This window comes from Mustela lutreola, chromosome 12, assembly GCF_030435805.1.
Source record: "Mustela lutreola isolate mMusLut2 chromosome 12, mMusLut2.pri, whole genome shotgun sequence".
In the NCBI taxonomy this organism is placed as follows: Eukaryota; Metazoa; Chordata; class Mammalia; order Carnivora; family Mustelidae; genus Mustela; species Mustela lutreola.
In genome coordinates, this window is record NC_081301.1 from 36,767,684 (window position 1) to 36,792,718 (window position 25,035).

Consider the following 25,035-nt stretch of genomic DNA (forward strand, 5'->3'; position numbering starts at 1 on the left):
CTGCAAATCTTAACTCTTAAGGTACTTCTTCTAGGAGTTGGTGCCATATGTCTAAATATTTTGTTCCTACTTCTGTTTCTTGGTTTATCTATTTTAAATATGGCCAACTGACTTCCTATTATAAAAAGTGGAGATCTGGGGCATCTGAGCAGCTCAGCCAGTTAAGCATCTGCCTTTGGCTCAGGTCATGATCTCAGGGTCCTGGGATCAAGCCCTAGGAGCCTGCTTCTCCCTCTCTCTCTCTCTGCCTGCCTCTCTCTGCCTCTGCACCTACTCCGTCTGTCAAATAAATAAAATCTTTAAAAAAAAAATTTAAAATTAGGGGCACCTGGGTGGTTCAGTGGGTTAAAGCCTCTGCCTTCAGTTCAGATCATGATCCCAGAGTCCTGGGATTGAGCCCTACATCGTGCTCTCTGCTCAGCAGGGAGCCCGCTTCCCCTCCTCTCTCTCTGCCTGCCTCTCTGCCTACTTGTGATCTCTGTCTGTCAAATAAATAAACAAGATCCTTTAAAAAAATTTTTTAAATTAGAGGTCCTTGGGTGGCTCAGTCAGTTAAGCCACTGCCTTCAGCTCAGGGCATGGTCCCAGGGTTCTGGGATTGAGCCTCGCATCGGGCTCCCTGCTTAGTGGAGAGCCTGGTTCTTCCTTTCCCTCTGCCTGCTGTTCTACCTACTTGTACTCTCTAATACTGTGTCAAATAAATTTTTTAAAAACCTTAAAAATTTTTAAATTAAAAACGCAACAATATGGGGCTAACAACACAGCACCACTGACACACTTGGCATCTTCTACCTTGCATTATGGTACAGGAAGGTCAGAGGGACTAGGTCTATACCTGCTATTTATGAAGCTCAAAATCAATTTGTTTCCTAGCTTTAGTCACTTACCTGTGAAAATGTCTTCAGCTTCACTGGCTTCTCATGTGAAGTTCTTTTTCTTTCCCATATCCAAGTGTTATTTTTCCTTATATTTGGGACAAAATGATGCTACACTCTTTTGATAAAATCATTAATGCTTCTGTACTTTGGCATCAGTCTTGACCAATGATTATCAATGCTGAAGTTGCCAAGTCTTGTTTCCTAACACCTATATTTGTATTTCTTCTATTGGTGTCTACAGCTCCCCTAGAGACAATGTGTTAGCTATGCCAAGAAGCTGAAGACTTTGTTTTCTTAAAGACATCCCTTTCTCAGTTGGTGGCAAACCAAAACATCCCAGGCAAACTCTGATGCCGTGTTCTCGAAGACTTTGCTTTAGAGCTATGGAGTGTGGTAATAATAAATGCCAATCTAATATTAAAATAACCAAACTCCGCTTTTGATAACCTGGGCAGCCAGAGCCTATTTTGGTTCAGAATCCCCGTCACCACCATCACCACAACCGCGCGAAACTCCGCTTGGCTGTGTAGCATCATCGCCCCGTCCCGCCACCAGGAGGCAGCATCGTCGCCGCGATCCTCGGTCTGCTAAAGGCAAACAGCAGGCTTGTGGGTTTAATTTTCTATTCTCATTTCCTTCATCTTTCTGGGATGTGTTGTTTGGTTTTTTGTTTTTGTTTTTCTTTTTCTGGGATCAGTTTTTTTAATTATTTTTTTTTAGTTGTCCTCAAGTGCGTCTCATGATAGGCCAGAGGCCTAGAGTTTTCCCGTGTCCACTGACAAGTAGGACAAACTGCTTTTCTGCTCTGCCCATGCTAAAGCCCTTCATCTTCTGGCGCCCGGTACAGTTAGGCTTTCCATAAACCCCCGCTGCCTAAAGAAACCTTTTGGTAGAGTTGGCACCGTAGTTATGCGGCGTAAGGAGTCGATCGGATGCAGGTTATTCTGTGAAGGAAATGCCGGAGGGGGTGTGAACTTCCTTTAGCGTTTAAGGCAAACATTATGTCAAGTCTTCTAAGTTGGGTGCCTTGGACTCAGGGTAGGTTGCAGTGGGGGTGGGACAGAGAAATATTCGTAGCCAAATCCGGGACTTCGCCCGCCCACGCGTCTCCGCCAGCCAGCCTGGTACCTGACGGATTCAGGACCTGAGTGGCGGGGATGTGGGGGAGTGCTGTAGTCCTAAGCCTGGGGCAACCGCCTCCCGGGAACATCCGAGACCCACGCTGGCCCACGTCCTCGGGGGTGGGATCCCACCTACAGTCCGAGTCTCCCCGCCGTGCCTCCGGCCCGCTCTCCGGACCCCAGGGCGGGCTAGGATACTCCGCCTCGGGGCCGGCGGGTGCCTGGAGCCGGGAGGGCACCAGAGGCGGTTCCGGGCCCAGGGACTTTGGGCCCAACGCCCTCCTCAGCCTCTGAGGGGCCCGCCGAGTCAAGGCCTCCACGCGTTCCTGCTAGAGCACCCCCAGCCAGCCACAGCTTCCCTTCACCACTCCACCAGAGCCCTACCCTACTCCAGAACGCCCTTCCGGGGCTGGAGCGCCCTCTGCAGGCCTGGGAGGGGTGACACACAGCCACACACACACACACACACACACCGCCCCCCCCCCGCCCCCCCACACGCCCTCCCTCCAGGAAACATTCATCCACTCAAAAAACACTAAGCACCTAATAGAGGTCCTCTTCCTACACTCATTCACTCCCCTGTACTCTCACCCCTACCAAGGTTGACTTCCCAGGCCCAGATGCTACCTCCCCTGCCCCAATAGCTAAGATACCCACCATCCAAGATCTCTGCTCCTGGAACAGGGATTCTGGTAGGACCAGGAAGCATGAAGACTGTGTGGGATCCTTGGAGCAGTGTGGGTCTAGGCTGGAATGGGCTGCCCTGAGTTGTAAGATGACTGCTCCAGGGCTCGCAATGAACCAAGAACCCCACAAAGACGACTTGACTGGGAAGAGTGAACTAGGTGAAGCATGCAGCCTACTTAGGGTTCTGTGTGTGTGGTCAGAAACTGTTTCAAACCTACCTCCTTGACATCCAATCTCCCACTCCCACACCCATGACACCATCTAAACAAAGGAAGTGGGTGCTTTAACCTTGCATGGGCCCTGTGTCCTTTCACTTTTTTCCATGATAATGGGTACCATCATCACACTGACAGCTCCCCTCCTTCCCTGATTCCTTTCATATCCCTGATCTGTCAATCTTGAGAGCTTCAGGACTTAGAACAGGAACCTCTTCTATCTATCCTCACTCTCTTGGAGATTTCAAAGTCTTATGGCCTTATATACCATTCATATGCTCTCAACTTTGTATCTTCAGCTAAAATCTCTCCCCTGATCTTCAGACTCATATTACCAGCTGCCTACTTAACATCTCCACTTATATGTTCAAAATGTAGCCTCGTCTTAACAAGTCCGAAGAGGCCCCTGATCTTCCCACAAACCCACTCCTTGGTACTCATCCACATTTTGATAAATACAACTCTGGCTATCACACAGCTCAAGCCAAAAATATTGCAGTATTCTTGCCTCGTCTTTCTCTCTCATCCTATTCTGAACCCCTTAGCAAAGCCATGACTTTACCTTCAAAATATTCCAGAATCTAACCACTTCTCACCAACTCCCAGTAACATCATGTCCCCTTTCAGTTATTGCAGGAGCCTCTACCTGGTCTCTGTGCTTCCCTTCTTGCATTACTTTGGTCTGTTCTCCATCGGACAGCCAGAGGAGCCTTTAAAACAAGTCAGATCATGTCACACCTCTGTCAACTCTCCAATGATTCCCGATCTCACTTACAGTAAAACATAAACCCTACGATGGCCTCCAAACCCTTACACCATTTGGCCCCTGTTATTATCTAACTATAACTCCTACCACTCTATTCTTTGCTCACTTCCCTTCCAAACATGGGGCTCCTTTCTATTCCTCAAACACACTCTCATCTCAAAATCTTCTCACTTGTTGGGGCGCCTGGGTGGCTCAGTGGGTTAAAGCCGCTGCCTTCGGCTCAGGTCATGATCTCAGGGTCCTGGGATTGAGTCCCACATCTGGCTCTCTGCTCAGCAGGGGGCCTGCTTCCCTAAAAAAAAAAAAAAAAATCTTCTCACTTGCTATTTTCTTTCTTTTTTTTTTTTTTAAAAGATTTTATTTATATATTTGACAGACAGAGATCACGAGTAGGCAGAGAGGCAGGCGGGGGTGGGGGGCAGCAGGCTCGATGCAGGGCTCAATCCCAGGACCCTAGGATCATGACCTGAGCTGAAGGCAGAGGCTTTAACCCCACTGAGCCACCCAGGCGCCCCTCACTTGCTATTTTCTTTACCTGGAACTTCTTCCCCAGATCTCTGCAAGGCTCTCTCCCTCACCTTCTTCACACAAGCTTTCTTCTCAAATGTTGTCAGTTAAGTTTTCCCTGACCATCCTCCCCAGGGCTCCCTATCCCTCTTGCCTTCTTTATTTTTCTTCATAGCACTTACTGTCATCTGAAATACTATATATTTTGCTTGTTTGCTTATTGCCTGTCTCCTTCATTAGATTAAGAACTCCACAAGAGCAGAAATGTCTGTTTTGTTTACTGCTATATCCCAGTGCCAAGAACAGTGTCTGGAACATAGGGGGCTTTCAGTAAATATTTATTGAATGAATGTGTTACAAATCCCTTGTTTATTATTATTCATTATTTCACTCTTTCCTGCTGATTCTTCGGATCTTTCCCAACAGGCATTCCAGGCAGACAGCATTAAAATTTAATTGAAACTTCTATGTCAGCTTCGGCACTATACTCTTATATCATTCAGGATCTTGGTGGGAAATAAATTGCATGTCCAAAAAGGTTCAATGTGGAAAAATGTGAGGGAAACTTTTACAAAAGTGAGGCAGTGTTGTTGTAGGCAGCCATTGCTGGTGGCACCTCCAAACCTCAGGCCATCTCTCCTTCCAGACAATGTTCACAGTGTACTGCCTGAAATTCTGCCCACTGAAAGGACTTGCTTTCATCACCATCTTCCAGGGCCAGCCTGCCTTAAAGACCCATCTGGGGCACCTGGGTGGCTCAGTGGGTTAAAACCTCTGCCTTCAGCTCAGGTCATGATCCCAGGGTCCTGGAATAGAGCCCCGCATTGGGCTCTCTGCTCAGCAGGGAGTCTGCTTCCCTTCCTCTCTCTGCCTGCCTCTCTGCCTACTTGTGATCTCTGTCTGTCAAATATATAAATAAAATCTTTAAAAAAAAAAAAAAACACCACCCATCTAAAAACTAAGACCATGCATTTTCTTTCTGTGTTGACTGTAGAAAACTTCTCCATGAAGGCGTGAGCATGATCAGAGGAAGACACTATACAGATAGGCATCTGAGCCACCTGCCCATGCTTTTACTCGCACCTTCTGAAACTTCTGAGGCCTGATCTCATATGTTCAATGACCATTTAACAATGGAATGCTGTTCTGCACCTCCAACTATATGATCTGCTATAGGTAACACTCTTAGAACACATTGTCACTGAGGGAATTAGAGCCTGAACTTTAGACCAGGGCCCAGTGGCAAATCTGTCACTTGACCTCTGTAAAGCCTCACTCCGACTGGTGGACCCCAGTGGGATTTTGGGTCCCCAAGATTAGTATTAACATAAGACAGACAGTATCTAATAACGTCCCAAAGTTCTGAGTATGTCCTGTTCCACATTCAGATTCACCCTAGCAAATGGCTACAGATCTCTCTGAAGAGAAGCCTTGGACTAGTTATTCTCAAATTTTAGCATGCATCAGAATCACAAGAAAGGTTTGTTCAAGTACAGATTGCTGGACCAGTTGCAGAGTTTCTGATCCAGTGAAGTTAGGCCAGAGCCCAATAATTTACATTTCTGGCAAGTTCTTAGGTGATGCAGATGCTGTTGGAGATGTACTAGGAGAACTGCTAACTGGGAGAAAGATTTATAGAATCCACCTATGAAAGAGCCTCAGTCCGTCCCACCTCCTACCTCCCATCTGATTAAAGGGCTTTCAGTCTGGCAAAATGACTTAAGTAGAGGAACTGGGTAAAAGACTGTAAATCCCCAATACTATTTGGATCAAATTTCTTCCCACCAGGTCTAGCTGTTTCCACTTAAACAGGTCAAGTAACACATCAGTAAGCTGTCCATCTATTTCATTACTAGGAACACTATGATCAATTAGCTAGCACCGCAGATCCCTCTGGGCAAAGCACATAAATTACCACTTGTCCCTACAGTTTATATAGTAATCTCATTTACCTTATTGCTCATGGTCATGTGCCAATATTTGACCTCTTCCACTTATGGATTCCATTATTCCCCTTGAAATAAGATTGCCCAGTCCCAAGAAGGCATCCCCTAACCCTATCTTTTGCCTATTAAGGAAGCCACAACAGTGCTTTTCCAAGAAGCTACTGTTCCCCTCATTAATGCATTTCTTGTTGCCTTGGAAAAGGAATTATCTTTTGGGGCCTTCAGAGGTGTACAGTTAGTGGTTGCACACCACAGGTACAGTCTAACATTCCCACCTCTCTAAACTTTGAACTCCTTCCTCTACTTTGCTCCTTAAAGTATATAGTCTGAGGACCAGCAACACCAGCATCACTTAGAAGTTTGTTAGAAATGTGACATTTTGGGTTTCATCTCAGACCTAGTGAATCAGAATCTAGAGTTTAACAAGACTCCCATGTGAATCACATGTGCATCAAAGTTTAAGAAGCACTGTTGTACAATATGTCAGTGAGGTTCTAACATCTCAACCTCATTGATCAAAGTGTAGTGTTGAGTCTACACTTCCAGTGACCAGCCCAACAGACTATTAACACCACTCCCAGGTGCTGAGCTAATACAGTTCCACCAATATCAATAAACTTAACAGCTCCCAGGTGATGCTGCTTCTGCTATCTGAAGACCACTGTGAGAACAACTACCAGATAGAAAATTATTCATTGCCAGGACTACAGCAAGATGAAGGCTCTGGGGAATTAACATCTCTCTCCTATCACCCACACATCTCCTGCTGCTGCTCTTGTGGACCAAACTCAAATAGAAACTGGAGGGCAAGGGATCCTGAGTAATTCAGTCTATAGAGGTCAGTCTTCAAGAGAAGAGAGCAGGGGAGAGATGGGTGGGAGGGTGAATGAGGGTGGGACAATGGGGAATAATCAGAACCACCAGAGGCAGGAGGATGCATAGGTCAATGAAAAATGGATAGATAGATGAACTGACATATACCTGAATGAAAGGATAGAACAATAACACTAGTCAACATTTGATAGGTATTTATTACATGCCAACCTCTGAACTAAGGGCTTTGTTCGGATTACCTCACTTAATCCTAAGAAGTAGTTCTTATACCATTCCTACTTTATAGATAAGGGCAGTAAGACACAGGAACTGGATAACTTGCACAGGGTGACACAGTAAACAAGTGGTGGAATTGGAATCCTAAGCAAGGCATTCTATCTGTAGAGTTTCACTCATCTGTACTGTTCTGTGATCAATGGACATTTGGCAGACAGGCAGCCTGGGATAGCGGCAAAGAGTGCAAACCTTAGAGTGAAAGACACCTAGGTATAAGACGCTCACTCAGCGTATGGTCTTGTGCTCTGAACCTCATGCTCTTTATGCATAAAATAGAAACAATAATATGTTAATGATAAAAATTACAGGCGCCTGGGTGGGTCAATCAGTTAAGAGTCTGCCTTCGGGGACGCCTGGGTGGCTCAGTGGGTTAAAGCCTCTGCCTTTGGCTCAGGTCATGATTTCAGGGTCCTGGGATGGAGCCCCACATCCTACCAGAGAGCCTGCCTCTTCCTCTCTCTCTGCCTGCCTCTTTGCCTACTTATGATCTCTGTCAAGTAAATAAATTTAAAAAAAAAAAGAGTCTGCCTTCGGTTCAGGTCAGGTCCCAGGGTCCTGGGATTGAGTCTCACACTGGGCTCCCTCCTCAGCAGGGAGTCTGCTTCCCCCTGTGCCCCTCCCCCACTCTTGCGCAAGCATGCACTTGAACACTCGCTCTTTCTCACAAATAAATAAATAAAAATAAATGACTTCATAGTTTTGTTGGGAAAGTTAGTAAAGTGGCATTCTTGATACAGAGCCTAGTACAGAGTAAACAATATGAAATAACAATAATATTACTATTATTATTATTATTATTAATGGATGGAAAGAGAGATAAGAGATGAAATAGATAAAGATAAAGAAAGGTAAAAGATGTGAGAAACACCACCCCATCCAAAAGAGGATCCAGAGCTTGGGGGGGTTTGTTGAACGGGTGTTCCACATATTAATTTCCCTTTTGAGTCCTGGTCTTTCTCATAAGGATGGGAAATCAGTTGTCCCCTCCTCCATCTGTCGATTCCTTGAAATTTGGGGATTGTCTGAGTATAAGCTGACCAGCCCCTCTCCTTAAAAATCCCCTCTTGGTTCCCAGGATTGAGAGCAGGGGAAACATGAAGGGAGCTATTCTAGGCCAGCCTCCCTCCAGCTGTTCTTCTGACCCAGGTGTTAGACATATGAACATGGCAAACAGAGAACAGGGCAGTGCTGGCTGAGCCAAGAGACTGAATCCCAGAGGCCTGAGATGTGGGATGGGTGCCGGGCCTCTTCCCAAGGGACATTCCCTTTCAACTCTGCTTATCCCAAGTAAGGGACTGGTTCCCAGATAACAGATGGGCAGCGCTGAGAGGGTACCTCAGGCTTCACGATTGTTCTGAGAGGACCAGAGACCCGTCCTCCCCACCACCTACACCACAGAGAAGAGAAGAACCACATAAACAAGACTGAGAATGAGGCATAAACTTAGGGAAGCAGATGCAAGTCCTCACTCTGACCCCCCAGTCCCGAACATCACCTCTGAAAGCCAGCTTTACGGTTAATGACGCAAATACCACCTAGAAGGTGATAGTGCAGACACCCTATCTTTGGCTGAGGGGACAAGGTCCCTTCTCTTGGCTAGATTGCCAACTGCTTAGATTCTCAGAGATGAAGCCAAAAAAAGCAGAAAAGCAGTAAACTATTGAGGGAGGAAGGGAGGGCAGGGGCAGTTTCCCTCAGAAAATGGGGGGAGGGGAATCCATGGAAAGGACGTGGAGGGGAATTTCTGAGCGGGGAAAGTGAAAGCTTTGAGCCATAAATAAGAGGCAGTTGCAGCCTCACACAGGCGTTCACACACATTCCCAGAGCCCCTCACACCCCACAAGGACGCCTGGGCGCTTCCCACTGCTCCCTCCCACTGCCAGCCAAGTGTCAGCCTCTCAAGACTCCAGCACACCCCCAGGGATTCACCCGCGCTCAGCTCACTGTCGCTCTGCCTCTGTCCGCCCTCCATGGCATTCCGAGCTGGAACACTTCTGACCCTCAGCCTGCTGGCTCTCTGCACCTCCCCTGGTAAGGCTGAGGGAAGGCTTGTGGTGGGCGTAGGGGAGGGGGCGTCTAAATCTCAGGGTGCTGGCCATGAGGGACACTGAGTTAGGTCTGCCCATTTGGGTCAACCTGGGGGTGCCCTGAGCCCTGTGTGTGTACCTGTGAGTGCGGGTATACCTGGGACCCTGAATGCCAATGTCTGTCTCTTGGTGTCTGTATCCCAGGGGTCTGTGGCTACCCCTCCCTCAGGAGCCTGTTTCCTGCTGCCTCTGTTTCCCAGACTGGAAAGAACAGTACGCATTTGTTTACCGTGGGGAGGATGGGAGATGCTGAGACAGGGCTAATAGTCCAAATATTTTATAATTCATAAGTCCTCTAATCTCGGTCTCCTACTACCCCTACCCCTCACACCCCAGCCCCATGCTGTGAGCAGCATCAACTCTGCATTTATGTGGCAGTTGAGAGATCCTGGGAGAGAGCTTGGGGTGATCAGGGCAGCGGAAAAGCATTTGTGGGGCTCAGGGCAGTGGTGGTTTACCAAATAGCTCAGAAGTACTCCAGTATTTTTAGCAACAATTAGGGCCATATGGGTATATATCAGCTAAATAACAGATTTAACTGCCCCCCTCCACGACACCCACCCACACACACACACACACATGCACAGGCACATGCATGCGTGTGTCCTTCATCCCTGTAGGGCTCTGGCCTCCCCTCCTCAGGGTCCCTGTGTCCTGACACTCCCCTCTTCCCACCCCAGCTCTGGGTGGTGCCAACGATGCGGAAGACTGCTGCCTGTCTGTAACTCAGCGCCCCATCCCAGGGAATATCATCAGAGCCTTTCGCTACCTCCTCATCAAGGATGGCTGCAGAGTGCCTGCTGTTGTGTGAGTTGTGGGGAGGAGCTCGTCTAGCCTCATCCCCCCCCCATCAGCCACTGGTTATGCCCCCACCTTCTTATCTGTCTTCTCCTTGCCAAACCCAATCTCTTCAAGGAAGCCCCTGAAACAGGTTCCCATATGTGGTCCCCAGCCTCTGCCAGGGCCTGCCAGGAAGCTGGGTTCCTGGGCTCCAGCCTCTCTGACCTCTGACCTATGACTCCAGGTTCACCACACTGAGGGGTCACCAGCTCTGTGCTCCCCCAGACCAGCCCTGGGTGGACCGCATCATCCGGAGACTGCAGAAGAACTCTGCAAAGGCAAGCCCAGCCCTCCCCAGCCCTGCCTCTTCCCTCAGAGCCCCTGCTCAAAACCCCAGCTCATGACCCTGACTTTCCTTCCTGCCCTAGAAGAAGCGCCACGGCAGTTAGCCCCTGACAGCCCCAGAGAGAACCCTGTGTCTGAGTGAAGGAATGTGATTCACTGCAGTCTTGAGGAACCAAGGATCAGAAGGGAGGACAAGGCTTCCAGCAGCTCTGCACCAGACCTGACCCAGCAGGTTCAGGACCTGGACTGTCAATGGGAGTGTGAGTGTGAGCAGGGGTGAGTGTGGCAGGAGCGCAGCTTCTCCTCCACACCCAGACCACAATGCTTCCAATAAAGCCCAGCTAGTACCCACGGACCTGTCTGCTGTTTGTTGTCTGTCTGAGAGGACCAGAATGGGAAAGGGGGAGATGCAACAGCAGAATCTCACGTTCCCTCTGCAACTTGAGCAACCTCCTCATGGACCCCTACTTCACACCCAGCGTTCTGGGGATGAGTTCCCACGATCAGAGCCCCACCTGGTCTACTCACAGCCCTCTAACTCTCCACGGTTCAGCAACACCAAACCTGTGTCTTTTCTCTGATTGAGCCAACTCTTTTATGCCTCCCAGTGTTTCTTCTCCAAAACAAAGTATCCAGGTGTCTCAGGGATCAGGTGTCACAGGCGGGAGGGGAGATGTCAGGAACCAGCTTTCCTGGCCAAGGGCAAGGAGAGTCCCCATCCATATTCCCCCCACACCCCCGCCTTTCCCTGTCTGGAACACTTCTCTCTCAGCAGCTCACTTGCCTTTCCTTCTGGGGCTTAATGACTCTTAACCCAGGAAGCTTCCCCTGACTCCAGGCTAGATTAAGTAGCCCCCGTTCCTCCCAAGCTCCCAGGGCCCTCTCCCCCTCCCCTTGCAGCACCATCACATTGAGTTCTTTCTAACTGATAGTTTGTCAGCCTTCCTCAAGAGATCTCATGTCTCTTTTGGTTTCCACTGTCTCCCTGGTGGTGGTGTCACTGCCTGGCAAAAGGTAGTCACTCAATAAATATTTATCTAGAAAATGAATACATATGTGAGGAAAAGCTCAACAGCCAGCTTTGTGGGCCCATCTGTCCACACAGAATCTGACCTTCAGGATAGCCTTCCTCTCTCCTCAGGCTGGGCCAGATCTAGCCCCGTCTGAGCAATCCTGGCGTCACATTTCTGAGGGATAATGACAGAGAAACCTGGGAGCCAGAAGTCAGAGTGGAAGAGGGCTTAGAGGGTGGAAGAAGGAGCAACCAGGAAGCCAGGGAGACTGAGCAAGGAGGAACTTCCCCACCAGCCCTGCAACCTCCAGGACGGAGGCAACACCAAGACCAGGGAGTTACAGAGCAGGAGTCTCCTCTTGGGGACATGAAAGCACTGTGATTCTTGGAGCATACTGAAGGGCTTCTCTGGAAGGAGTGACCTCCTCATGCCCAGGAAGTCTCTGGGGAAGCTGCTGCTCTCCAACTTGGGTCTCTAAGGGCTTGTCCCACTGAGGGCAGTCAGGCTGTGGCACTGGGGTTGGATGACAGCCATGACAGAAGACTGGGCATCGTTTCCTGGGAAGGGGGTCATCCTTAAAGTAGACATACCTCATCTGGTAACAAAATCAGGCCTGAGCACCCTAGGAAGGGGAACAGTGGTGAGGGGTTTGTGCCAGCCCCTCCTCACTGAGCTGAGTACACAGCAGCTTCTCCTCCCCCCCCCCCCACTCCCAGAAGGAAGGTATTCAAGATCTCAGATATCCCATCTCTTAGAGTCACAGGAGTGGGTGGTGAAAGGTCCCCCACTAATGGGTCCATGATTAAAGGAGAGAGACTGATATAAAGCGAAGGCCAAGCAAAGCTTTATTCCACACGAAGCATCAAGAATCAAACCAACCGGCCGGGGCTGCGCCTCTTACAGAGAGGGCAACTCCTCTCTGCTTTACAGACTATCTTCTAAGGGCAAAGGCCATGTGGTTGGGCCTGGCCATGCACAGGTGGCCAATGAAACTGTAACACACAGAGAAAGCTACATAGTCATGCTAGGTCACATATGTGTGGCCAATTGAATTACAATTTACCCTATAGTAAATATTTGAACTAGCCTATCACCTTGGTAAAAATTGGCACCCAAAAGGCGGGACCCACACTCCTTGGTAGCTAGGGAGACCGTATGTGCCCCCACTGACTGAATACCTCCGCCTGGCCTGACCCACCCTTGTATTTGGGCTTTGTTACCTGGGACTGGTTTCCCGGGCTTGCTTTTAAGTAAGTCCGTGGTTGGGGGGAGTGGGGGGGCAGGGTCAGTTTAAGTTTTACTGCATAAACAACAAAATCACTGTTTAACCCAAGATGGAATCCCTCTGGCCAAATAGGCCCTTACAGGTGGGATGAGGATAGTTCGCAAGAACAACTGCTGTAGCTGGGAAGTGTGGTTTTGCTGCCTGGAGGAAATTAGCTGTCCAACTCGTGCCCCCATGAGTCCATCCACTGAGCCATCTCTGTACCCATTAGACTGCTGTCCATCCCTCCCCTCCTCTACCCATGTCCTCATTCATCCATTGATCCATCCCTGAAGGCAGTCAAACATGGAGCTCCAGGGGTCCCAGCTACATACAGACACCTTCTGGACCCCGTGCCCTGTACTCCAGCAAGCAAAGGACAAACACAGGTGTGAGGGGAGCACATTGCTTCAAATCCTTCTCAGTTCCCAGGGAAGCCAAGCAGAAGTCAGCCTGCCACAGAGGAAGACATAAAGCCTCCCCTTTGGACTCTTGGGGGAAAATCCCAGATAGAGTAGAGGAAGTGAGGGCAGGAGACCTGAGGAAGATGCTGCTATGACCGAGGTCCTGGACACTCCCTCCCTCCCACTGCCACTGAGGGGAGGGACACGAACAAGTCCTGAGCTCAGTGCCCAGCCCACCGTTCTACTTCAGTGCTTCCTTGTGCCACTCCAGTCAAGTCTCTTCCTTAACTCCCATCTCTAAAACCTCAGTTCCCCATCAGTCAGGTGTATGGGGAGAGGTGCTTAATTTCTCCAAAGGTTTGACTCATGAATCTTTGGGTCTCAGGCTAAACCCCTAGCATTCACACAGGCTCCCTCAAAGTCATGCACATTCAGAAATGTCCCTACTTCTTGGGGCCCCAGGGGCCACCCTCTGGGAACAAAGAAAGAGCTGAGACTCAGCAAAAGAGAAAAGAATTCAGGAGCTAGTGAAGGAGCTTGAATTGAACAGTGTCTGGCCAGACCCTGGAGGACTGAGGAATAAAGAATTTCAAGAAAGTCTAAGGGCGTAGACACCAGAGTACCACAGAGAGCAGGCACGCAGCCCTCCCTAACCCTTCCCCAGCCCATGCCTCCCCATCCCCAGCCACTAACCTCTCCTGGGCACTGAGTCCTAGCCTCTTATCTCCCTGCCAGACACATGAGGGCTTAGCCCAGCCACCTGTGACTTGTCCCAACCACCCAAACATTCTCAGCACTGTGATTTCACCTAATCACACCTGCTCCCTGTTTTACTATGATTTAATGACAAGTGTTATGTCGCTATCCTGAGTTCTGGCAGGCCAGAAACCTCCTGCCTGCCTGACAATACTGTCTGTGTCTCCAAGGGACAGTGTGGACTAGCTCCCCAACCAGAATATAGGGGTGTTGCTGCCTGCCTCTGAGTAGACACCTTCCTGTCTAGGGCTCATGGCTCCTACTACCAGTTTAAGGCCAACAGCAGAGGGAAAATTCCCTACCCTGAAAGCCCAAGACCCCAGCAGCCAACACCTCCATAAAGGGACCTGACATTCCTGCTCAGAAAACTCCCAGCTCCCATCTACATGATAGACAAAAAGCTCCCTGCCCTGTCTCTGGATAGGCTTCCCAGAGAACTGGATTGAACCTATTCGTCTCCATTGCCAACATTGCTCCATTCAGGGGCTGGCCCAGAACAAGCCCCAGAACTCATTTAATTAACAAAAAATGTAACTGAAAATGGCCCTTTCCCACGATGCCCCGCCCAACTCCTACCTGGAGCACATCCAGTTCTTAAGAGCTGGGGCTCTCTGTTGCATGGGTAAATGTTTGAAAGTAAGAGCCAGCCCCATACGGTTTTGATCATGTTTTCATCAGCTCATGTTCGATTTCTCGGTAAGCCCCCACCCCCAGGCTCCCCTTTTCTGGCCTCCGGGAAACTCAGAAACAGCCAGAAAAATCTTGGAAATAACAGTCTCACAAAGGAGCAGGACTCCCAACTGGGGAATTTCCTCAAGAACCCCTCTGTAAGAACAAGCCGGCGTTTCTCTGGTCAGAGAACTTCCTCAGTGACCCCTGAGAGTGGGCCACGTAGAAAGACAATCAGGAACACCATGCCTTCCAGGCAAGACATCAACATTGTATAACTCCGAGGACACCATATTCCCTGTAGTCCATGTAAATGGCGCCCCTCGGCACCTCAGCACGGCAGCCCTAGGTGTCAGAGTATCTGTTAGTGTAGGGCCCCCAGTAGTCTCAGGGCTGCCATGATCTAGGGTCCTAACCCTGGCAAATCCTTGTGTCCAAAGGGATACCACATTACTGGAACCCAGAACATTTATTCCTACGAGGCACTGTTCTCAGAGCTCGTGATACCATCGTGAACAAGACAGATATGGTTTCGGGCTTCATGAAGCTGAATGAAAGCCTCTAATGAAGGTTACACTACCTGCCCCCACACACAAAAAAGTGAATAGACAAATGTATTAACAAGGATTCTTAGTTGCAAGCTACTAAACCTCATTAGCTAATTTTTTTCTTTTATTTGTTTTAAGATTTTATTTATTTATTTGACAGAGAATACAAGCAGGCAGAGCAGTAGGCAGAGGAAGAGGGAGAAGCAGGCTCCCCACGGAGCAGGGAGCCCAATGTGGGACTCGATCCCATGACCCTGGGATCATGACCTGAGCCAAAGGCAGACTCTTAACTGACTGAGCCACCCAAGCGCCCCTTGTTAGCTGATTTAAGCAGAAAAGTAATTTGTAGAAAAGACCCTGAGAAATTGGAGAGAATGGAAGAGCAAGAGAGCCTGAGCAGCTGGAACAGCTTGCAAATCTTGTATAGAGCCAGGCCAGGCCAGACAGCCTTTCAGACAGCATCCCCTTCTAGGGGATGCCAACACCACCCTCATGTCCAGATAGCTGGAGCCCCTGCCCTGCGTCTCACGTTTCAGAGGGCTCTGCTCCGGCTCTTCGCCAGTCATATATCTGGGCACAAAGCAAAGAGTACACAGGGCTAAGGGGACATATCCACCTGGAGCTTGTCTTCTCCTTCTAGAGCACATTTCAGGAACTAGAGAACTCCCTGCCTAAGCAGCCCCAAGCAGCTTCCAGAGTCCGTGCAAGCTTCTTCCTGAGAGTCATCCTTCCTAGAATGGACTGTGTCACTCCCAGCAACCAGAGGGTTGCCAAGAGGTAGATATTTCCAGGGAAATGTATGTATGGGGCCAGAGTGTCTACACCAGGCACAGGAGGCCTTTCATGGTTCATGATGAAACTGAGGCTAGAAGAGGAGCTGGTGAATGAGAAGGGGACAAGTAGAGCACGAGAGCTTGGCTCTCCTCTTACCACCTCATTCCATCATAGAACTCCAAGGAGTCCAAGAATTCTAAATTTGAACCTCGCCTTTGAATTGCTCTAAAGGCATATTTTTCAAGGCAGTAAGAGAGAAACATTTTTTATCTGACAACGTGTTAGCTCGATTTATAGCTTCTAAATAATTTTTTTTAAGATTTTATTTTCCGGGACTTCTGGGTGGCTCAGTCTGTAAGATTTTATTTATTTATTTGAGAGAGAGACAGAGAGCACAAGTTGGGAGAAGGGTTACAGACAGAGAGAGAAGCGAATCCCTGCCAAGGAGGGAGCCCAACCCTAGGCTCGATTCCAAAACCCCGAGATCATGAGCTGAGCCAAAGGCAGATGTTTAACCGCCTAACTGGCTGAGCCACCCAGGCGCCCTGTAACTTTTAAATATTTAGATCCATGGTATGCTGCCCTTCATTTGTACCATTGCTCCAAACCCCGAAAATGTTAGGTGATCAGCTTGCCAGATTCTACCTCTGGGATCACAGCTCCCGTGCTCCTGGAAAACACACATCACTTCTGCCACCACTCCTGTCACCATCAATATAGACTCTCTACTAATCCTGCTACTTTGCATCACTGCTAACTTCCTACTCAAAATCCTTGGAAGGTGCTTCTGATGGGCTAAGTCCAAGTCATACGTCCAAGGTCAAATAGCAAAGGGAGGCAGGAATTAGTATGTGACCGTGGGGCATTTTATGATGGAAGATAACTATTGGGAACTAAGACTAATATAATAGGAAATTCCTCAAATACCGAAAAGGGTTAAGGATGTGGGCAGTGAAAACAATAATAAATACCTCTATAGCCTACCCTCTGGCTAGCCAACATCAAAATACACCCTTTGTCTCAAACCCTAGGCCTCTTAAAAATTTAAGGGTATCACCTAATATAGTAATCACTTTTGCTTATACAACCAAAAAACTTCACTCCTCCTCAAAGAGAGACTTCAGAGTTTTAGCAATTACCACATCTGTCTTAGTCAGCTTGGGCTGCCAAAATGAAATATCATAGTCTGGGTGGCTTAAACAACAGACATTTATTTATTTTCTCACAGTTCTGCAGATTACAAGTTCAAGATCAAGGTGCCAGTATGGTCAATTTCTGGTGAGAGCTCCCTACCTGTCTTGCAGATGGCCGCCGCCTTACTCTGTCCTACAACAGAGAGAAAAAGATCTCTCTCTCTCTCTCTTTTTTTTAACATTATATTTATTTATTTCACAGAGAGAGATCACAAGTAGGCAGAGAGGCAGGCAGACAGAGAGAGAGGAGGAAGCAGGCTCCCCGCTGAGCAGAGAGCCCAATGTGAGGCTCGATGTGGGGCTTGATCCCAGGACCCCAGGATCATGACCTGAGCCGAAGGCAGAGGCCTTAACCCACTGAACCACCCAGGCACACCTCTCTTTCTTTTCTTATAAGGCCACAGTCCTAGCAGATTCGGGCCCTACCTTTATGACCTCATTTACTTTAAATTACTTCCTAAAGATCTTATTTCCAGATACAGTCACACAGAAACAATTCGGCCCACAGCAAAATCCTATTCTAAATCCAAGATCTCAGGGTGACATCCATTCTTCTTCTAGTTTGTTATAATCCCATCTCTGTTGCACAATGCCTGGTAACGACCAACGACACACCTGATTGGTCAGGATAGGCTAGGTTATGTTGCAATAACAGATGACACCAAATCTGAGTGCCTTAACACAACAAAACTCTATCCCCATGCGTTCCAAGCCCGCTTTGGGTCTAGGCGGGTCTTTAGCACAGCTGTTTTCCATGTGGCGGCTCAACATTCTAGGCTGCCTTGATCTTCTGGAATGCTCCTTCATCTCAACACATATTTCCAACATCATTGCAGCCAGGAAAGATGGGCATCTTTTGTTTAAACACGTCTATCCACAAATGATACATGTCATTTCTATACACATTTTATTGGCCAAAGTGTGTCATACAACCACACTTAACATTTTTTTAAAAAGATTTTATTTATTTATTTGAGAGAGAGAGAGATCATGAGTGAGAGAGCATGAGCAGGGGGAGGGGCAGACAAAGATGGACAAGCAGACTCCCCACTGAGCAGGGAGCCCGATGTAGGGCTGGATCCCAGGACCCTGGGATCATGACCTCAACTGAAGGCAGACGCTTAACTGACTAAGCCACCCAGGTGCCCCCAGCCATACTTAACTTGAAGGAAACAATGGCTGGGAGGAGAAGTAGATCAATGTCTTGGTGCGTAGTAATAATATCCGCACAAAAATCTATCTTCAAGAATGGAATAGGGGCACCTGGGTGATTCAGTTGGTTAAGCATCTGCTTCTGGCTCAGGTCATGATCCTGGGGTTCTGGGACCAAGCGCCAGCACCCTCCTCAACTCCTGCTCGGCAGGGAGTCTGTTTCTCCCTCTCCCTCTGGTCTCACCATCATGCTCTCTATTTTTTTCAAATAAATAAATAAAATCTTAAAAAAAAAAAAAAAAAAAGAGGGGCACCTGGGTGGCTCAGTGGGTTAAAGCCTCTGCCTTCAGCTCAGGTCATGATCCCAGGGTCCTGGGATCAAACCCCCGCATCGGGCTCTTTGCTCAGCAGGGAGCCTGCTTCCTCCTTCTCTCTCTGCCTGCCTCTCAGCCTACTTGTAATCTCTGCCTGTCAAATAAATAAAAATAAATAAATAAATAAATAAATAAATAAAATCTTTAAAAAAAAAGAATGGAATAAAGGAGGATGAAAGAAAAGGGGAGTCAGTTAAAGAAAGAAGGACATTTCAAAGCTAGGAGGAAAACATGGTTAAAAGCTATAGTCAGGGGCGCTTGGGTGGCTCAGTGGGTTAGAGCCTCTGCCTTTGGCTCAGGTCATGATCCCAGAGTCCTGGGATCAAGCCTGGCATCGGGCCCTCTGCGCGGCAGGGAGCCTGCTTCCTCCTCTCTCTCTGCCTTTCTCTCTGCCTACTTGTGATCTCTGTCTGTCAAATAAATAAATAAATAATCTTTAAAAAAAAAAAAAAAAAAGCTATAGTCTGTTGTTATGAAACTACCCCTGGGGTTTAACTAACATTTATTGTCTTCTTTCTTCTCATACTCATTTTCTATTGCTATGTAACAAATCACCACAAACTTAGCAGCTTCAAAAAATCCAGATTTACTATTTCACAGTTTCTATGGGTCAAGAGTCCAGGGACATGCTGACTGGGTCCTCTCTGCTCGGGGTCTCACCAGACTGAACTTAGACTCAGTCCGGGCTGCAGTTGCATTTCAGATTCAGATTCGTCTTTCAAACTCATGGGGTATTGGCAGCTGTGCTTGTAGGACTGAGGTCCTGAGTTCCTGTAGCTGCCCACCACATGGCCCCTTCTACAACATGGCAGTTTGCTTCTTCACAACCAACATGACAGCATCTGCTGCTGCTTATTTCTCTTTTTTTCTTCCTTTCTTTCTTTTTTCTAAGCAAACCCTATGCCACACATGGGGCTTGAACTCATGATCAAGGGTCACATGCTCTACCAAATGAGTCAGCCAGACACATTCCCCTTTTTTTTTTTTTTTAAAGATTTTATTTATTTATTTGTCAGAGAGAGAGAGAGAAAGCGAGCACAGGCAGACAGAGTGGAAGGCAGAGGCAGAGGGAGAAGCAGGCTCCCCGCGGAGCAAGGAGCCCGATGTGGGACTCGATCCCAGGACGCTGGGATCATGACCTGAGCCGAAGGCAGCTGCCCAACCAACTGAGCCACCCAGGCGTCCCACATTCCCCTTTTTTTAAGAGAGAGACAGAGAGAGAGATTGAACACATGAGTCGGGGAGAGGGGGACAGCGGTGTGTGTGCAGAGGGAGAATCCTAGAAGGCTTCACACCCAGCATGGAGCCTGGCTGCAGGGCTCAATCTCACAACACTGAAATCATGACCTGAGCCAAAATCAAGAGTCAGGTGCTTAACCAACTAGCCATTCTGGTGCCCCAAGGAACCCCCTTTTAAAAAAATAATTTAGGGGCGCCTGAGTGGCTCAGTGGGTTAAGCCTCTGCCTTCGGCTCAGGACATGATCTCAGGGTCATGAGATTGAGCCCCACATTGGGCTCTCTGCTCAGCACAGAGCCTTCTTCCCCTACCTCCTCTGTCTGCCTCTCTGCCTGCTTGTGATTTCTGTAAAATAAATAAATAAAATCTTAAAAAAAAATTTAAGGCTACTTCTTATTTCTAATCTCTAGACACTTTTTTAAAGGACCTACCTGATTAGGTCAGGCTCATCCAAGGTAACCTCTCTTTTGATTAACTCAAAGTCAACTGATCAGGGACTTTATTAATTTTTTTTAATTTTGTTTATTTATTTGACAGAGAGAGATCACAAGTAGACAGAGAGGCAGGCAGAGAGAGAGAGGGAAGCAGGCTCCCTGCTGAGCAGAGAGCCTGATGCGGGACTCAATCCCAGGACCCTGAGATCACGACCTGAGCCGAAGGCAGCGGCTTAACCTACTGAGCCACCCAGGCGCCCTGATCAGGGACTTTAATCACATCTGCAAAATCCCTCCATTTTGTCATTTATCATAACCTAATCCCATGAAGGATATTCTGTCATATTTACAGGTCAAGAGGTCAAGGTGATCCCAGATCAAGAAGATACAGGCATACACACCAGGGGGCAGGAATTTTAGAATTATGTTCACCACACTTCCCTTGTGACTCATTGCCTCTACCTCCAACTGGCACTTCAATCAGCTGACATTCTGTGACTGCAAAGAGACTCAAACCTTCACACCCAAGGGATACTAGTCCCTAGTGGTCCTGCCTGATCAAGGTCACAAGGGTCATCCATTAACTTTGACCACTAGGCATGGCATCACCAAGAGGAAGTGCCCCAAGTACCCCAGGTATTACCTGCACACATAGAGCCTCTCACCACTTGTCCTTCCCCTTCCTTGCCCACACTGGGATTAATCCCAAACCCCTCTCCCTCCTCTGTGCCTCTGTGCTTACTGTTCATTCTACTTGGAATGTCCTCCCTCCTGCCTCACCCACCCTCGAGGCTCTGCAGAGGTCCTTCCTCCATGTAGCCTCCTCTCTGACCTTCAAGGGTTTGAAAGGTCCCCCAATAATGGGTCCGTGATTAAAGGAGCGAGACTGATACAAAGCGAAGGTCAAGCAAAGCTTTATTTCGTGCCAAGCATCAAGAATCAAACAAACTGGTCAGGGCCGTCTCTTACAAAGAGGCGACCTCTCCCTGCCTTATAGACTAGCTTTTAAGGGCAAAGGCCATGTGGTTGGGCCTGGCCATGCACAGGTGGCCAACGAGATTGTAACAGAGAGGGGAAAGCTGCACAGTCATGCTAGGTCACACATAAGTGACCAATTGAATTATAATTTACCCTATAGTAGATATTTGAACTAGCCTATCACCTTGGTCAGAATTGGCGCCCAAAAGACACCCAAAAAGGCGGGGCCCATACTCCTTGATAGCTAGGGAGACAGTATGCGCCCCCACTGACTGAATACCTCCGCCTGGCCTGACCCACCCTTGTATTTGGGCTTTGTTACCTGGGACTGGATTCCGGGACTTGCTTCTAAGTAAGTCCCTGACTGGGGGCAGGGTCAGATTAAGTTTTACTGCATTAACAACAAAATCACTGTTTAACCAGATGGCATCGCTCTGGCTAAATAGGCCCTTACAGATTCTTCATCTCCAGCTACATGTATCACTTTCTATTTTGGGTTCAGGGATCCTTGTTTCTTGCACTTCTCCCAGCAAAGAACCTTGGGGCCTGGAGTAGCCTGAATTGCAGGAAACGAAGGAGAGGGAATATTAGAAAATCCTGGCAGTGGTGTTATTTCAAGCTCCAGAGTGCAGAAAGCAGGAAAGGGGGGTATACTATTGCTCAAGACTTCTCCCCATCCTGATGTCCTGTCATCTCTGGAAGTCCTGTGCAATGTTCTACCCACACCCTGAGACCAAAGGGCCAAGCTCTGCCCTTCTGGCTGGGCCAGGAGCCTCTGAATATGGAAGAAGGTTTAGAAAAAGATGGGATGTGAAGCAGACCCCTTCCCACGATCAGGGACTTTCGGGGACTGAGTCATTTGGTTTCTTGTTCATTTCCAGCTCCCTTCTGGAACAAGACAGCCCAGCCTCCTCAGGCCAAAGCCCCCACTCCACAAGCGAGGAGCCACACATTCTCATTTTCTGCATACCCTGGACGCCCTCTACAGGCCCCGTGAGGTTGAGAGCCCAAGCCGGAAGCCTCCTATCCCCTTTCCCTGTGCAATAGGAGCGGCCTGCAGGCGCTGTGAGGTTGGGAATCACAAAGGGATGGACTGAACAGCAACCAGAATACACACACACACACACACACACACACACACAAACAAGTGCCGACACCCTCACCCACTCACATATGTCCTACCCATGTACGCATACACAGTCCATCACTCATATACACCAAAGGACACACTATAAACATTTAATCTTCACTTGATCTTAGCCAAAATCACAATATGGACGGACACAAGGGCATATCAGATACACATGATTCATGCACATGTCACAGAAACACAGACACACAAACACACATGGATGTAATCTTTTCTCCTAAAGAGGAGTATTTGTTTGGAAGAATTGGGTTGAAAAGCCACCGGGGGAACAGGGTAGTATTCTGAGTGATATAAAAGGAGGCTGAGCCGCTTCTAGGTCTAATAGGGCTTATTGACTAGAGAGACAATTTTCTGTTTTGTTGGGTTCTAGAGGGGTTTTCCATTTGGAACAGCACAGATAAGAGATGGGGTAGAGCTATTAAAAAGAAATTTGGAGGGTCGCCTGGGTGGCTCAGTTGGTTGGACAACTGCCTTCAGCTTAGATCATGATCTCGGAGGCCGGAGATCGAGTCCCGCATCTGGCTCCCAGCTCCACGGGGAGTCTGCTTCTCTCTCTGCCCTTCTCCTCACTCATGCTCTCTCTCCCTGTGTCTCTCTCAAATAAATAAATAAAATCTTTAAAAAAAAAAAAAAAAAGAAAGAAAGAAAGAAATTTGGGGAAAAAAAAAAAAGAAATTTGGAGTTTACAAGAGCTTAATCTATATAACTTGTACAAAATCTCATTCTTAGAAGTGGACTCCTGAACTCAGCCAGCGGGGCTGAGCTGTCCTCACTGTATCCAGGGTACTGGCAATACGTGGTAGGTGATAAATGAGAACGGCGATGGACCTGACCTTCACTGATTTCCCACCGTGAGTCAGGCACATGAACTACCTCATAGGATATACATTAGTTCTGTTTTACAGGTAAGGAAATGGTCATCTCTTCCCTCATTTGTCCAAGATCATAAAGCCAGATTCAAACATGAGTTTGAATATTAAAATCCTGTTGTTTTCCTTCATTGGTAATGACAAATGCAAGGCATACATGCTCCCACTCCCAAATCATGTTCCCCAAAATATTGATCCAGACAGGATTGGCAAACTATGGCCCGTGGGAGAGATCCAGCCTGCCACCTGTTTTGTAAACAAAGCTTTATGGAAATGCTGCCATACCTGTTCATTTATATATTGTCTGTGGTTGCTTTGGGGCTACAACAGCAAAGCTGAGTAGTCACTACAGAGACAGTTTAGCCAGCAAAATCTTAAATATATACTGTCTGGCCCTTTACAGAAAAAGTTTGCCAGCCCCTGATCCAAACTCCGCCTCAGAACTGGAGTTAGCAAGTGAGACAAGGCTTATTGTCTTCAGAGTCTTAGTCCTGAAAGGTTAGTCAAGTAAATAAATGAAAGGGATAGAGCAAGGATGATTGCACAGGTAGATGGATACTATAGGTAATATACCAGAGTTTGCATTCTAAATACCAATGTTCTGTCATTTATATGCTAGAAAACCTTGGAAAAATTTCTGTGTCTTAGGTTCCTCATCTGTAAAATGGGAATAATAGTAATCATTATTCAGAGCCCCTCCCATGGCAAATGACAAAAATCCAACTTAAAGTGCTTAAACAAAAAGTTAAAATTGTTGTATCACAGAACTAGGAGCATTAAAAATAGATTTTGGAGGCATCTATGTGGCTCAGTTAGGGAAGCATCTGCCTATTGATTTTGGTTCAGCTCAGGATCTCAGGGTTGTGAGATTGAGCCCCACTTTGGACTCTACAGCTGGGTGTGGAGCCTGCTTAGGATTCTCTTTCCTGCTCCCTCTGCCCATCCCCCCGACTCAAGCTCACTCATGCACCTGCGCGCTCTCTTTTTTTTAATACATTTTAGTCTACTTCTGCCCTAGGGGTCCAAATGATGTTAACTCCTCTTAACTTCTAATTTTTTTAGGGGGGTTCATTCCTCTTGTAGATAGGTACTGTTCTAACAGCAGGAAATATAGATCCTAGAAGCCTCAAGTCTACATTTTAAAGATTTTATTTATTTATTTGTCAGAGAGATGAAGAGAGTACAGGCAGGCAGAGTGGCAGGTAGAGGCAGAGAGAGAAGCAGGCTCCCTGCGGAGCAAGGAGCCCAATGTGGGACTCGATCCCAGGACCCTGAGATCATAACTTGAGCCAAAGGCAGCCGCTTAACCGACTGAGCCACCCAGGCATCCCCTCAAGTCTACATTTTATAGTGAGCCATCTAAAACAGAGGTTGTCTGGGATACCTGGCTAGTTCAGTGGATACAGCATATGACTTTTGTTCTCAGAGTTGTGAGTTCAAGCCCCATGTTGGGTGTAGAGATTACTTAAGAATAAAATACTTAAAAAATAGGGGCACTTAGGTGTCTCAGTCATTCATCTGCCTTTGGCTCAGGTCATGATCCCAGAGTCCCAGGATGGAGTCCTGCATTGGGCTCCCTGCTCAGTGGGGAGTCTGCTTCTCCCTCTGACCTTCTCCCCTCTCATGCTCTTTCATTCTCTCCCTCTCTCAAATAAATAAATACAGTCTAAAAAAAAAAAAAAAGTTTCTGCATGAACAAAAGCATAGCCCACAGCACTCTACTTCATAGATTTGCCATGAGACAATGAATTTAAAGAATTTAGCATGGTACCTGGCA

At 47.8% G+C, this 25,035-nt stretch overlaps 1 protein-coding gene across 2 annotated transcripts; it reads left to right on the plus strand.

Annotated features, from left to right (window-relative positions):
• The first annotated feature begins 8,997 nt into the window (after positions 1-8,997).
• CCL19 (C-C motif chemokine ligand 19) lies at positions 8,998-10,797 on the plus strand. 2 transcript variants are annotated; one of them, XM_059141832.1, is made up of 4 exons: positions 8,998-9,261; positions 9,998-10,124; positions 10,342-10,435; positions 10,526-10,797. In XM_059141832.1, the coding sequence occupies exons 1-4, from the start codon at positions 9,201-9,203 to the stop codon at positions 10,544-10,546; spliced, it is 303 nt and encodes a 100-aa protein (XP_058997815.1). In that variant the 5' UTR covers positions 8,998-9,200; the 3' UTR covers positions 10,547-10,797. The 2 variants fall into 2 exon arrangements, with proteins under 2 accessions (XP_058997815.1, XP_058997817.1); XM_059141834.1 differs by having other exon boundaries at positions 10,529-10,797.
• Positions 10,798-25,035: the final 14,238 nt, after the last annotated feature.